The sequence below is a fragment of the Chenopodium quinoa genome, unplaced genomic scaffold (assembly GCF_001683475.1).
Source record: "Chenopodium quinoa cultivar QQ74 unplaced genomic scaffold, ASM168347v1, whole genome shotgun sequence".
NCBI classification, from domain to species: Eukaryota; Viridiplantae; Streptophyta; class Magnoliopsida; order Caryophyllales; family Amaranthaceae; genus Chenopodium; species Chenopodium quinoa.
In genome coordinates this window covers 151,622-167,984 of record NW_018745265.1, presented here as the reverse complement: position 1 = coordinate 167,984, position 16,363 = coordinate 151,622, and the positions used below count along the sequence as shown (strand labels likewise).

The 16,363-nt window shown below is 30.5% G+C and overlaps 1 protein-coding gene across 1 annotated transcript; it reads left to right on the top strand.

Moving 5' to 3' along the window:
• The first annotated feature begins 310 nt into the window (after window positions 1-310).
• On the top strand, window positions 311-2,874 carry LOC110711384. Its single transcript, XM_021889756.1, has 5 exons — window positions 311-907; window positions 1,036-1,103; window positions 1,224-1,344; window positions 1,825-1,889; window positions 2,192-2,874. Exons 1-5 carry the CDS (start codon window positions 844-846, stop codon window positions 2,399-2,401), a joined length of 528 nt encoding a protein of 175 aa, XP_021745448.1. The 5' UTR covers window positions 311-843; the 3' UTR covers window positions 2,402-2,874.
• The last annotated feature ends 13,489 nt before the right edge of the window (window positions 2,875-16,363 follow it).

The following is a 16,363-nucleotide window of genomic DNA, read 5'->3' as shown; positions in this document are numbered from 1 at the left end:
GTAGTCGATAATAATAATTGTGACGGCCTTAATGTATAAATGTCACAAATCGAAAGCAACATGTATTTTTGAGTATCCATAATGTTTTATTATTATAGTATGAAGGTAGGGCGCGGCAATATACAAGAAGTAAAAACAATTATATACAAACGAACCTTTCATTTAACAAGCAGTGGTTTTGCCGTTAATTGAGCAAATTAAAGGTGATTGCCTTGGCCTACATACGTACGTAGATAAAGGACTAAGACCGGTATGTTCACAGGCTCAAGATTTGAACTAGCTAAATTAATTATCATGCCGGTAAGACATCCCGTACAATATATAGTGTTTAAATGTGGCGGTGTGATCAGATAGGCATATAAGAGATAACAAGATATAAGAGAGCTAGCTTAAAAACCCTTAATTAATACAAGGAAATAACACATAACAAAAGAAAACAAAAAAAGAAAAGAAAAGGAAAGATGAAAAGGAAGGGGAAGTGAGCAAAAAAACAGCCCCATTTGCCATGTCTATGTTGACAAAACAAAGGTGGACCCTCCGATCTCTTATTTAAGTAAGTAGGCTTTTCTCTTACTAGTATTTTATTAAGTTATAAGCCACTCTTATCAAAGTCTTGTTTACTCAACAACCTTCGTATCCCCATTTCTCTCGAACCATATATATAGAGATATATATATATATATAAAGAGAGATCAAGTGTTAGATATACTTGTAAGTTAATTATATACCTTCTTGTTTGTTAATACACTAAGCTATACTAACAATATATACATCCTCAAATTATCACATACATAATATACTATCTAGCTAGGTAACTATACTATCTCCTTAATAGTTAAAATCATGAGGCCTACTTTGTTGTTGGTATTTCTTGTGGCCTTACATCTTCTACTTTGTGGAGCTTATGGTATGTACACTCTACAATATGATTCCAAGATATATTATCATTGTTTATTATTCGCGTTTTTTTTTGTTGTTACAAAGATTTCATGAGTAGTGATTCTGAGTATAATTGTTCGTTGTAATTTTCTATAGGTGCTCGCCTTGGTAAATTTGCCATGAAATCGGCTACTTCTCAACCTACCAACTTGGTGCGTGTCCATGTATGTATTTCTTGATCCTTCTTGTATTATTTAGAAATGAACCTTAATTTTGTAATATATCTTCAAACTTCTTTTATATAATTATTATGTATCTAAACAATACATCTACTTATTTTGCAGGAGAATAATGAAAATACTATGAAGAGATTAGATGATGATCAGAATAATATTATTGTTGATAAAAAGGAGATATCAACCGAAGTTAAATGTAAAGACGACGAAGACCATTGTTCATCAAAAGGTACTTTGAAGAGAAGAGTCATCAAGGAGTCTAATGAATATCACCACCATCATCATCATCCTCATCATAATCATCATCCTCATCATAATAATCGTCACGGGTTTCCATGGATTTATGAAGATTACCGTGGACCTTACAGACATCGCCCTAGGCACCATTAGATTATAGTTATATTAGCTATACCTCATATATCATCATCGCTTTTATTTTTGCCAAAAAAAAAGAAGCTTATTATTTTCATCTTAGGTCAATATATTAATTTTAGGCAAATTCTTGGATTAAGATAAGATATTTTTATTTTAGAGGTAGCTAGCTAGCCCATGACATTACATGTAACTCCTACTTGATCTTCAAGGAAGTCTTGAAGTAGTAGTAGCATTTTTTTTAAAACATTGATTATGCTTAAGTTTTGAGTAAGTTTTAAGTATTATTTAATTGATTCTCTATGTTTATATGGGTTTGTTTTATCTATTTTTGCAGGAAAGTATAGAAAATTAATTACCTCAACCACCATCCCAACTTCCTCTGCTAAACCCATCCAAGAGGTTGGTACTAAATCTTAACACATCAAGTACATTTATTCACCCTACTAATTAACTTTAATTAGCCAATTAAAAAAAAAAAAAAAAACTCCTTTATTTAATTTTGTTGCACCATTGACATGGTACACACACTACATGCACTATTGCACTATATATTTTACATATATGACATATGATAATATAATAATAGGTTTAAATTTAAGAAGGTTAGTTAAAAACAAGAATGATGAATCAAAAGGCTAATTAGAGCATTATTTAATTTAGAATGATATGATTTTAATCACGGTCAATTAATTAATTTACAGAATTTGGACAAGGAAGGAAAAAAGATGAGCACCAAAAGGAATGACAAAGCTCAAACATTATCATCATCCTCGATTCATCATAAATATCCATCAACGGCGTATGCTCTTGATAAGCACAAGGAGATTGCTCCTCCGGAATATGAGAATGCAATGGACATGACTGTAATGGATTACTCCCCAGCAAAGAAAAAACCTCCAATTCACAATTAAAAAAAATACATACATGTTCTAATATCAAATCAAAGTTCATTTATATTAATTATTTTCTCCAAATTTCATGGAGAAATACAAGGAATATGCATGGAAGAAAGGAGAGTTTAAAGCTGGTGGCTAGCTAAGCTAGCAATAGCATATAGTGGATAGAGCACAAAAAGAACAGCAATACAGAAATGCTGCAGTCTTTTTAGGGTTTTAGGATTATAGATATTGTATATAATTAGCTTAATTAGTAATAGCTGATGATATACACAATATAGTATTATTATTTCAATTCATGCATTAAATAGGGTTTTTTTCTGAAGGGAGAGGTATGATTATATGATTGAGTCATAATTAGTATTCCCGGATCTTGCTTAATTAGGCTTTTCACAACCTATATTATATACTTGTAATAATTGTATGATGATGTAAAAAGTACACGAAAAAGTATCCATAATAAAAGCTGTTTATATTTTAATGTTGAATATGTATGTTCTTTTGATTTTTAGAAGTATATGTTCGAGCCAAAAGCTTGATTAACTACTGTCTTTTCAAAGAATAACTATGGCCCTTTTAACCGCATGTAAAACCTTGATATATATTACAAAGTACCTTGCATTGCCTTTGAAAATAACACTTTACTCAACTTTATATATATGCTTTGCCCAAGTAAAATTTTAATTAATTATTATTAATTAGTATCTCTAACTAAGTAACTAATATGTATTTTATTTTGAATTGATTTATTGCACTACTATGTTTCAATCAAGTCAGCCACTTGATTTTATATCTTAATTATTTCATCTTAAACCAATCTATTATATAATTGAAATAGAGTAATAATGAGATTGAAAAGTCAGGAGAAGGAATTTTCTAGCAAATATATATTCCGTTTTTTTTTATTATTTTTTTTATTTTTTATTTTTTTTTGAAGTAGTAACATAGTACGTGTTAGATAATAAAAAAAAAATGTTATTTGTGAATAATATAATTAATACTCCGTATAATGTATTATTGAGAAGTTGTTGAGTCATAAAGATTGACCCGACATTGAAAACTTACAATATATACACGTGAATATTCTTAATTATCTAAACTCACCCTATACTTGAGCTACAAGAATATGTCAATTATATTCAAGTGGAAGGAATTGTGTATAGTTTGTCATTGATTTGTGGCATGCACACTGATATATCATGGGTCTCAATTATTTATTTTCCTCTTCTATGCATTGTACGGATAGAGTGAGAAGTTGTTAAGTGTGTGAACGTGTTTTAAAATCAAATAGAGTATAATAGGAATACATATATATTTGGTTCATTTTTACTCCATGTATGAATATAATTAATAACTTGCATGGATATTATTTCAAAACAAAAAAAAATAAAATAAAAAATAACTTGCATGGATATACCTATTATTTATAATCCACATAACATAGAATACATCTTATCATTAATTATATACTTTATGGAATAGATACATGTTATATATATGTGTAGGAAATCTAGCTTGCAAAGTTTAGACGCCCACTTATTTGAATATGTATCGTTCTCGAATCTCGATCACTTGTGATGACTCACACCCGTTGACCCATGCATCATACTCACATGGAGCTCCATCCAACCGATCTTGGAAAATTGCCCAAATTTAGAGGAGAATTACATTTTAAACATACCCTATAGGCCTTGTTTGATTGGATGTGGGAAGTAGAAATTCCTATGAAATTGTAATTCTTAAGAATTTCCAAAAATTGTTTGGTTGGATGTGGGAATTTCCAATTCCCATGGGAAGTTCCACTTACCTAGGGGGGACTAGGTAAGTTAATTCCTCCATTTTGTAGGAAGTTCTAATTCCTACATTATTGTCAACCAAACAAGCATGCATAAATCCATTTCCTAGGAAATCAAAATTCCCATGAATTTGTTTGTCAACCAAATAAGGCCTATGTAAATATTGTTTTATTGTTTTGTTATTACTTTAATTTCTTGAAATAAACATAACTTTATTTTTTAACAGATACATATATATCTTATGTGAATGTAGAATTGTCTCGTTAAAGATACATTCATCACTCCAGTACTCCACGAAAATGCTTAGCAAAAATATTAGAGAAAAATAAATAAGACAACAAAACTAAATTCTACGGAGTAACTTGTTGATACACATGGGATACTATACTAAGCTATCAAGTATGGGACTAATTGATTTGAAAGGCTTGAATCATCATTCAAGTTGATGATGATACATGAAAAGTATGAATACGATATGTTTGTGCTTTAATAGACATGTTGGGTATGTGAAAAATGAAAGGTGGGGCCAAAATTCAAGAATACTACTATCATTATTTATTATTTTATTTGTTAAGATTGATATTTTCATATTTTTTGAGTTTGGAAATTTGGAAGAAATTCAAGGGAGTTGAGGGGGGGCCATAGTTGAAGTTTAAATAAAGGCAGGTAAGAAGGGAACAATTGGGCCTAGAAGTAGGGCCCACCATGTTTCGATGTTTTTTATTCGAGTCGTCACTCTAAAAAGAATTGCATGTGGGCTCGCATGATGTTACAAATTTTTTCCTAGACTCTAGGGTAGTCAGCTTCTCCTACACCCCCATGCTACTACGTCGTTTTATATTGAACTATTCTACCATTTTTTTTCTTCATCTTTTTTCATTTTTGTTAACTTTCTATTCAAGCAACTATATAATGATTTTCTTAACCTAATTTCCATTTTATTTATCTCATATTTTACTTATTTCATTTTCTCTCTCCTGCATTTTTTATTTTTCCCCCAATTTTTCTCTCTCTTCTTCCATGGAAATTTCTAGCTCAATTGCGTTTGATCATGACAGTGATTCTAGCTTAATTGCTTTTGATCGTGATTGTGATTCTATTTTTTCTGCTGGAGTTGGTTTAGTCGACTCGTTTTCGAAACAATGTGAGTAATTTTTTCCTCAATCATTCGATTTTGATTATGCTCTGTTTTTCGCGTGTAATAGTTCGATTTTGATTTTTGATTTCATAGTTTTGCTAGTTGTATGAACTATAGTTTATATAATGCTCAATTATAATTTTTGATTTTATTGTTTAGCTAATTGTTATTGCTTATTGTATGAATTAAAATCAAAATTATGGTCGATTATAATATTTGATTTCATTTTTATTTATGATTATTTTAATTTATAGTTTGTGATGTATTGTTGTGATTTTATTGTTTTTCTTTGTAATGTTGTTATTCGATTGATGTTTTTTCAAGTTTTCTGCATTTTAATGATTGTCTATAGTTTTATAAAATTTGACATTCAATTAATGCTCATGTATGTTATATTATATGTACATTTACGTTAACATAGGTGTAATTACTGTAATTTACATTTATCTATGTAATCATAAATGTTCATTTATATGTTTTATTATCATTTTGATATATGTTCATTTATGTAATGATAAATGATCATTAACAGTTTACATGTGGTTATTGTACATTATTGCTATTATTTGTGTTCATTTGTTACATTTTAATATTGCAGTGGAAAAAAAGAATGCTATTTTATTTGAGGAAGCAGCTAGTTCTGAATTTTATGGGAAACAATTTCCTTCTGAAGATGTGGCTTATGAAATGTTTAAGGAATATGCATTTAGAAAGGGTTTTGGAATTAGAATTGGAAAAAGTAAGAGGCGAAGAGATGATTCATTCTCTATGAAAAGATTTGTTTGTACAAATGAGGGTTTTAAAGATGATAAGTGCAGGAATAATAGGCTGTATGAGAGACTTAACATAAGGACTGGTTGCTTAGCTTTTGTGCATTTTAGTATTGACCGTTCAGGTGTATATACATGTACAAGACATGAGATGGTTCATAATCATGAAATGATTCCTGTTGACAAGAGACATTTAATAAGGTCTCAAAGGGATATTTCTAAGGAACACATTAATTTCATTTCTACACTTAGATTGAGTGGAGTTAAAGTTTCTGATTCTTTGAGAGCTTTGAAGAAGGAGGTTGGAGGGTCTCCTAACCTTTGTTTTACAGCTCCTGATGCTTATAATGCTATTTCTGTTGAAAAGACAGCTAAACTTGGGGGAGGTGACAGCAATCAACTAATCAAATTTTTTGCTAAGAGACAAATTGATGAAGCAGATTTCTATTATGATTTTGAACAAGATGAAAATGGTGCATTGGTTAATTTCTTTTGGAGAGATGGAAAGATGATGAGAGATTATCATTACTTTGGTGATTTGTTAGTTTTTGATACTACTTATAGGACTAACAAATATGGTATGATTTGTGCTCCATTTGTGGGTATGAATCATCATGCAAATAATGTGATGTTTGGCATGGGATTTATACTTAATGAAAGAACAGAATCATTTGAGTGGTTATTTGATACTTTTCTAACTTCTATGGGAAGGAGAAGTCCTATTACTATTATGACTGATCAAGCTCAAGCAATTGCAGCTGGGATAAGAAATATTTTCCCCAAAGGTGTTCATCATAGATTATGTGTGTGGCATATTGAACAAAATTCTAAGAAACACATTGGGGCGTTAAGAGCTTTGGATGGTTTCACTGATTTATTTGGTTATTTACTGAAGTATTGTGAAACTCCACCAGAATTTGAGCATTATTGGAAAAGGTACTTCTGCTTTATACTTGTTTAGCTTCTTAAATAATTTTTACAGAAATGAACATTTAGTTTTTTATAAATGTTTATTTATAATGATCATAACTGTTATGCTTAATGATCATGTTTCATTTACAGAATGTTGTTGAAATATGACTGTGCAAATGTTGATTGGTTGAATGATTTGTATAAAATCAAAGAGATGTGGTGTCCAGCTTTTTCAAAGAAATTTTGGTCAGGAGGTGTGCTTTCATCTCAACGTAGTGAGACAACTAACAAATCAGTTTCTCAAAGGCTTAACAAGACACAAGGTCTATGTGATTTCTATCAAGTGTTTCTCGATGTGGTTCAAGAGTGGAGAAGCAAAGAAAAAGGGAGAGATTATAATACAATCAGAGGTAATCGTCATTTGGCTTTTGCATACATTGGGATTCTTGTTCATGCTAGATCATTGTATACTATTCAAGCTTATGTGCTTTTTGAGGAAGAGTTCATTAAGGGTACTGCTTGTGTTCATAAGGATGCTGGTGTGAATTTTCCTGAATATTATTATCATTTGTGGAGACCTGGGAAAGATATGATCAAGCACGAGGTTGTTTTTAATAAAGAAACACATGCAATATGTTGTACATGCATGTTGTTTAGTGAAATGGGTTTGCTTTGTTGTCATGCTCTTCGAATTTATCATATGAATTGTGTTCATAAGATTCCAGATGACTATATATGTAAGAGGTGGACTAAGGCTGCTATGTGTAGTCATGGCCTTGATGAACCTACAATGAAAAACCAATGTAGTATCTACAAGTGTTTGGAGGACACAAACACTAAGGAAATTTGTTAAGTTGGTAACAAGTTGTCAACACTCTTTGAATGCTAGAGCAGAGGTTGAATGTTATTTCAATCTTTTAAAAGAAAAGATTGAGAGTGTTACTGGTACTATTGATTTTAATGAACCGGTTGAAGGTATTGAAATTGTTGATCATGAAGTTAAGAATCCGGCAAAATCAAGACCTATTGGAGAGAGGAATTATAGGCCTAAGAGTAATTTAGAGAAGGCTTATAACAAAGCCAGGGGTCAGTGGTTGAAGAAAAAGTCAGTATACACTCCTTATAAAAGATCTAAAGGTCAAGCAGTAGTTCAGGTAATAATGCACATTTATGTTTTTGTTATTGATCATTTATGTTCAAGAATTGAACATTTTTGTTTTGCCTTAGGAATTGGACGAGAATGGGTGTCCTATATCTTATGCTAATTCTTTGGCTGATCCTAATGAGTTAATTGTGATTGAAGATCCAAGTGCTCAGGTAAAAACTTATTTTCTTTTTTTTTATCTGTTTTTATCAAATTCTTTAGAATATTAAACATTTTTACTTTTAATTTTTTTTTCAAGGTTTGTAATAAAAAGACTGCCATTGTAGAAGATATCCCTTCAGATGATAGTGTTTCAAATGACTTTGAACAGGTATTATGTAAATGATTATGTATGTAATTGTAGTTGTTCATTTTAGTAGTTTAAGTTGTGATTATAATGTTTTTATAATTTTCATTTTATTATAGGAATATGGATATAGCTCTATGCAATCAAACGTTACTGTTGATCCAGACATATCTTCTATTGTTAAGGTGAAATATTAATCATCTACCTTTTAATTTTGTATAAGGTCATTATGAATTTTGAATTTGATCATTAATTATTTTAATTTTGATCATTAGGGTAAAACAGCTGCAATTGCTCATGATGTTGATAATTTTCCAACAAGTTCTCAATTGCCACCAAAGAAACCAAGAAATGTACAATTTCCCACAGTTGTGCATGCTCAAATCAATGCTCAAGCTCCTTCTAAAGTTTCTAGCATTGTTCAAAATCCTCCAAAAGCTCCAAGAAATGTTCAAGTTCGTTCTAGTGTTCCGAAGAAAGTTCAAGCTCCTTCTAATGTTCCAAGAAGTACTCAAGGCTGTTTTCGGAATGTTCAAGTTGATTCTAGTATTTCAAGAAATGTGCATGATGTTCCTAATGTTCCAAGAAGTACTCAAGGAAATTCAAGGAATGTGCAAGTTTCTCCTAGTGTTTCAAGGAATGTTCTACTTTCTCCTAGTGTTTCAATGAATGTTCAAGGATCTCCTACTGTTTCAAGAAGTACTCAAGGAGGTTCTCCACAGATTTCAACCAAATATGATAGTTTATTAGCGTTTTTTTATACTAGTGTGGCTAAGAGATTGGCTACAAATGGTAAATAAGAGAGTAAATCAATATGCAATTATGTTTTTTGGTGTTTAACTATCAACATTTTTAGTTGTCTCAACTTTATAGAGATTCAAGTGCTTTAAGTTTTTTATATTTTGATTTATTAAGTAATTTGAATCTTGTTTTTTTCAAACTAATCTTAAATGTTCTATAAATGATTATTTTTGCTTTTGGAAGTGATCATATACTATTTTAAATAGTAAGAACCATTATTAAATTGGAATAATTATATTAGATGATTTAAAACTGGCAATTATAATGTAACACTTTACTATTTGTAAATATTAAAAAGATAATAAATTTTGTCTTTACTTGAACAACAACAAAAACTTATGTCCATACAAATACTGAAAGCAAGTATGATCATATATATGTCTATATATGAACATATTGTATTAAGCTTGTGCAAATCTTCTTACTGCTCTTCTATTGTTCTGTGACTGTCTGTTTCCTTCATTCAGCATTAGTTCAGCAGTGTATTGTACTCTGAGCTTTCTGATTTGATTCACCTGTTCCAAGAAAATAATTTATTATAAACATGAACATTAATGGGATATAAATTATCATTATGTATTATAAAGTGATCATGAAGTATATTTTTTTGTTTTGTTGAAATTTACTTACATTGTTTGGTTTTAGGTCATAAACCCATTCTTCATTGGGATCAGCAGTGAAAGTTTCCATATGTTTCATAATGTAAACTCCACAGTTGGTGTAATCTTCGTTGCTCCTCCACTTCATTTTTTGCAAAACCACCTTATATTTCTCAATAGAATCTGCATCTTCATACCCCAACCCTTTCAAATATTCTGCATATCCTTTTAACTGCAACATATACAGAAAAAAAAATTCAAAGGATCATATTAATATTGATCATTTTAATTTTCAATATTGATCATTTTGTATAAACAATTTGATCATTTATATATCTATTAAACAATATACTTACCACCAATTGGGGTTGGTTTTCATACTTTGTTGCAATTGTTTGATGTTTTGGCAGTTTCCTGTTGTCAATTATATGCATTGTATCATTGATATGATCAATGCATAGAAGATAGAAATGTGCATATATGGCCACTGGAAAAAAAATCTGTACATAGTACACAATATTATTATATATACACATTAATGTAAATGAACATATTATAATTCCATATTGTTCATTAATACCTGTTGATATCCAACTGCACTCTTGATTTTGTATAACCTCAATTCATTTGTTATTATTTCTTTGAAGTATGTAATTCTAAGCTCCATTGATGATCCTTCAGGACACACTGTATTTGCATACATAATTTGCTGCAAATAATGCACAAGGATCATTTTAATATTCATAATGATCATCTAGTATAAGTGAATTGATCATTTTAGTACACCAATGTATACATGTGTAATTTCAATAAAGACTTACATGTGGAAATGTTGAAAAGTATAACTTGTTCTTTGACCTTTTTTGATTCAGAAGTACTGCCCATGAATCGATCACATTGTTAACTACTAATGTATCCCCTTCAAGAGTTTTCATCTCTTCCCTATTGATCGAATTCACTCCATCATAGTATAGTAGCTCACTGCAAAATATCAATTTTTTAAATTTTATGAGTTTACAACAAACATAATGTTAAAGTTTTAATGAAGTAAGTGATGTATACCTTTGATCTTTTCCACTATAAGCATAGTCTGTTACAAGTTTGTTCATTGTGTCTTCATCTTTGAACAAATCCTTGTACTTGACCATGTATGGAGATCGGAAAGCAAGAGGAACATTTGGGATTTCCCTTTGTGGCCTAGTTAATGTGACCATATATTAATACAAATATGAATTTTTTTTAATAATGAACAAATAATTTATATAAAGAACAAATAGTAATACCTTATCTCTTTTTCCTTTGCAATCTCAGTTTTTGCCTTCTCAGCTTCTCTTGATTTTTTTCTTTCCAAAGTCTTCTCTCTGTCACTGAATAAATATTGAATTATGAATGATCATTTAGTATATTGATAATGAACATTATAAATCTATACACATGTAAAGACCATTTACCTTTGTCCTGTTGTGTTTTTGGAAATTTGAATCTTCTCTGTTTCAATTTCTTTTGAATCCTTTTTTGTCTCACTGAATATAAATATAGTATAAATGACTATTCAGTTTAATGTAAAAGAACATGTATATGTGGAATAATCATTTACCTTTCCTTCACATTTGAAGCATATATCTGTTTCTTCTTGTCTTCTCTGAAATATTAATCATGGTTAGTAATGAAGAGTAATTAATATAAAAAAAACATTATTCTCCTTTTTTGAACAATAAACACTTAAAATATTACTAAAACATTTAAATTAAAATACATAATTTACATATCTTAAATTGTGCATTCCTACCCTAAAGCAAAATATTCCCTTCTGATTTTATAATACATATCCATTACTAACTTCATAAACAAAAACTGTCCAAAATAATTACACTTTGTAACCAAATTTATTCTACATGTCCATTCAAAATTATATATTTTCTAACAAGATAGGTCTTCCATGTTTACCCCATGCTTCCTCCTTTCTTGTTTGATTTATCAAGGATATCTTCCATACTTGAACATGCTGGAGATTTCAAGATTGTAGAAATATCTCCAGCAGCTTCCCTATTTTCAGTTGGTGTCTTGGGATCACCAACTTTTGAATCAGATGCTGCAAACAAAATACATGAAAAAAATTTAATATAACTAGAAATGAACATTATACTTAATAATTTGATCATTTATTTGTAATATGTGAACATTGTACCACTCTTTGAATTTCCTTCAACATTTTCTTCTAATGCTTCAGATTTTGAACCTTCACCTTTGTTTAATGCTTTTTGTATTAATTTGCATTCACACATATATAGACTTAGTATCATTAAAGAAGAATATCTTACAATCACAAATGTTCATTTAATACTATATAAGTGAACTTTTTACCTTTTTTTGAATTTCCTCCATCTTGTGGTTCTTCAGAATTTGAACCTCCAACTCTTTCTGTTGATTTAAAATATATGAAATTGTTAATGTAAATGAACATTTGTTATTCTGAATATATACTTTTTTGAATATTTAAACTAAACAAACTTATTATTTTATAAATGAACATTATACTTTTCATAATTGTACATAGATATTAAAGCTTTACCCTCTTTTGGCTTAGAAGAAACATTTGCATCAGTTGTTGTTGAAGTTGTGGCTGCAACATTAATCTGTGCTTCTGTGTTCAAATAAATTAAATTTTAATTCTTTAATTATATTATACTCTTTAAGTAAGGATATTCAAATTAATGACAGTTTTTAATTAAGCATATTTACCAGTTGTTGGAGTTGGGGGAGTTAAGTTGCAACCCAAACTGAATGCCTTCCTTATATCATATTCCTTCTCATTTTCTATTTTCTTTTTTTCTGCTTCACTTGCCTCCATCAGTTCCTTCTCAATTTGAGCTATGGCATTCAAAAAATCTTCTGATCCAAATATTTCTTCATCTTGGCTGAGAATTGATGGTTCTCTTGTCATCTTTCCCAACACTTCATCTACCTTCTTGACCAACTGATTCCCAGGGAAGAGCTCTTTTGCCTTAACCAATTTGGTAGAAAGTCTTGCCAAAGATGCACCAACTTCTTGTACCATTGATGCAAATTCATTCATAAAGACCTGTCATTTATAGAACATATAAGAAAAATCATATAAGACATTATGTGTTTTGATATTGAACATTTCATAATTTATAAATGATCATTTTGTACCTTAGGATTGTCTGCAGACTTTTCTTCTATTCTTGGAAGGACTTTTCCATATCCATAGTTCAAATCATTTTCTGTTTTTATCCTTTCAAGTGACATATCCCTTTTCCAACAAGAAATTATTGGAATTGTTCTTGGTTGTTTTTTGTTCAATCTTTGAACTCTGTCAAAGTAGAACAGCTGCACCAAAACCCATTACTATAGATGAACATATAATATAATACAAATGAACAATTAATATAAAAGATTAAAATTTTAGACGAAATCGATATTTAACATTTTGTTAATGAACATTCATTGTTACTAAAATGAACATTTTATAATTTACTATTGTGTGTTGTAAACTTACCATCAGAAATTGCAGTGGTCCATTGTAGAATCCTTTTCCTCCACTCTTTCTCCATGTCACATGGCAACTGATGAGAGAGTCAAACACGTACTGACACCAATTCAAGTTTTTTATTTTTTCTTTGTCCATCATAGAAAACAGAAACTTGAAATGGCATTGGTTGTTTGAAATACACTTCATCAAACAATTCACAGCAACTACCAAAAAGTTGGTGAGAAAATCTTCTTCTGCTGGCCTTTGGTTTTTGAATTTATCACTTGTATATTGAGCAATAATTTGGTTTACAGATGGTGTTTTGCCTTGCCATTTTGACCTCCAATTTTTTATAAATACACCAAAATCTTCACTTGCTCTGTCTGATTTGGCTTCAACAATGGGAATGTCTCCCATTGGCAAACCATATACAATTCTCACATCCTCCACCTCAATTTCAATTTTCTCACCTTTAGGCAGCTCAAAACTACAACTACTGACTTCAAAGCTATCTAAAACCCAATGGCTGAATTGTTTGTCAAGCTGAGGAAGTTCTATATCCAACAACGGCCCCAGTCCTATTTCATGCACTAATTTCTTCTGTGTATCACTCATTTTCTTAACCCAATGCATGAATTTGACATGGCCTCCTCTTGTCGAACTTCCAACTTCCTCTTCATTATTTTCTTCCTCCTCTTCTTTTTTTTAGCCACTGAAAATTCAGTTTTCCTCTTCACAATCTTTTTTATTGGTTCCCTCTCATACAGAACCATTCTTTTTTCTTCAGCTTTTGGTTTTTTCAATGTTGTTTTCTTTTCTTGAACTACTTCCACCTCCTCACTTTCTTCATCTTCTTCTCTTTCAGCATCAAAAGCTGGATCCTCACTGTCTGATCCACTATCAGTATTACTTTTATCATCTTCTTCATTTTCCTCCTTTGATTGTTCTTCAATGATTTTTGTTTTCTTCAAAGGGCCTTTAGCTGATGCAGAAGGCCTCTTCTGGCCACCTAAACATTTGATCAATTATAATATGTAAAATGAACATATATATATGAAAGTGTAAATTGCTAGTTTGTATTTGAACATTTAACTTTATTAATATGTACATTACCTTTTTGTTCTACTTTTTTAAGAATTTTCTTTTTTGCAAGAGCAGAACTTGTTGCAGGGACTTCTTCTTGTTCTTCATCCTCTGATGGTTCATCATAAGGCACTTGATCTATGACTTTTCTTTTTTTTGCAGGACTTTTGGCTGATGCAGCAGGTCTTTTCTGACCACCTAATTATTTGATCAATTACATTAAGTAAAATAAACATTTTAAAAGTGTAAGATTGTAATTGAACATTTATTGTTTTAGATATGTTCTTTTACCTTTTTGGCCTGCTTTCCCAATAACTGCAGCCCTTGTACGCCCTGTTTTCTCAACAGGTTTCTCTGCAACTGCAGTTGCAACCCTTGGACGCCCAGGTTTTTTGGGTGTTGTTGCTGCTGGTAGGTTTTCAGCAATTGTTGCAGCAGCTGTTGCTATAGCTGATATGCCAGGCAACTTAACATCTGCAAATAAACATTGTTATATAAATATTAATATAGTTGTAATATTTTATTTAATATGATCATTGTTATATTAGAAATTGTACATTTTATTTACCTCGTGATTTACTTCTTGTTCTTCTTGCTGGTGATTGTTCATATTCCTGTTTTTTCTTATTATCTTCCAATTCTTTTTTCTTTTGATTTTTCCTTGCAACCATTTTCCTTCTTGGTTGCTTTGAATTTTGTGAAGATTCTTCACTCTTTTGAGACAAATTTAACTCTTCAATAGGTTTTATACCTCTCAATATTCTTGTCAACTCCTCATCCCTTTGCAATTCTTCTTGTCTTTCCAATTCTTCTTCTGTTTCATCCTCAATCTCAATTTCTTCACCACCTATACATTTAGATCATTTACAAATTGGTAAATGAACATTTTCAGTATAAGTGTTATTGATTAAAAAAATTTAATATTTAATTTAACAATTATGTACATTACCAAATAGGATTTTTTTAATTTCAGCAGGGGCCTTCTGTTGTGCATTTGCAGAACTTGCTGCATGGGATTTTTCTGCAGCAGAGGACTTTTCAGTAGTTGTAGCTGGGGCCATTTCAGCAGCAGTGGCTTTTCCAGCAGTATCAACAGTTGTAGCAGGGGCCTTTTTAGCAGCAATGACCTTGCTAACAGGAGCAGTTTTCCAGTTTTTTGTCAGTTTTTTTAGTATTCCTTGAGTTGACACTTTTAATTTTTTCCTAGCAACAGATAATTTATGATCAATAATATTGTAAATGTGGAATAGAAACATTTAATAAGTTATATATGTTCATACTTTTGCATTATGTATGAATGTGTTTCTTCAACTGCTGCTGGAGGCTCATCCTCTTTTGGAGGCTCTTCCTCTGCTGGAGGCTCATCCTCTGCTATAGCCTTCACTTGTTGTGTAGGCTGATCCTTTGCTGTAGCCTCTTTTGGAGGCTCATCTTCAGTTGATTGATTTCTGAAAATTAAAAATTGAAAATGATTAAAAATGTTTATCAACTAATATGAAAATGAACATTAGTTGACTTCTGAAAATACCCTGCTGCATCCTTTTTTGGTTGTAGTTGTTCAACCTCTCTTGTGTCTTTCTTAGGTGATTGATTTCTGAAAATCAATTAAGTTCAAATAATTAAAAATGTTTATTAAGTAATATGAAAATGAACATTATGGGAATCAAATACCCTGTATTCACTAATTCTGATCCAGCCTTTTCTTGTTGTAGGTGATCAGTTTTTGCTTCCTCTTCAGTTGTTTTTTTTTTTTCTGAGAATGCAAATCATTAGATTATGTATGACAACTAAGAAATAAATGAACATTAAACACATTGAGGTAGAATATACCCTTGATTTGTTGATGCATCATCTATTTTTGAAGTTTCCTTCTCTTGTTCACTGAAATTTTTCGAATGTTAATACATAAAAGTATGATTATGTAACTGTATAAA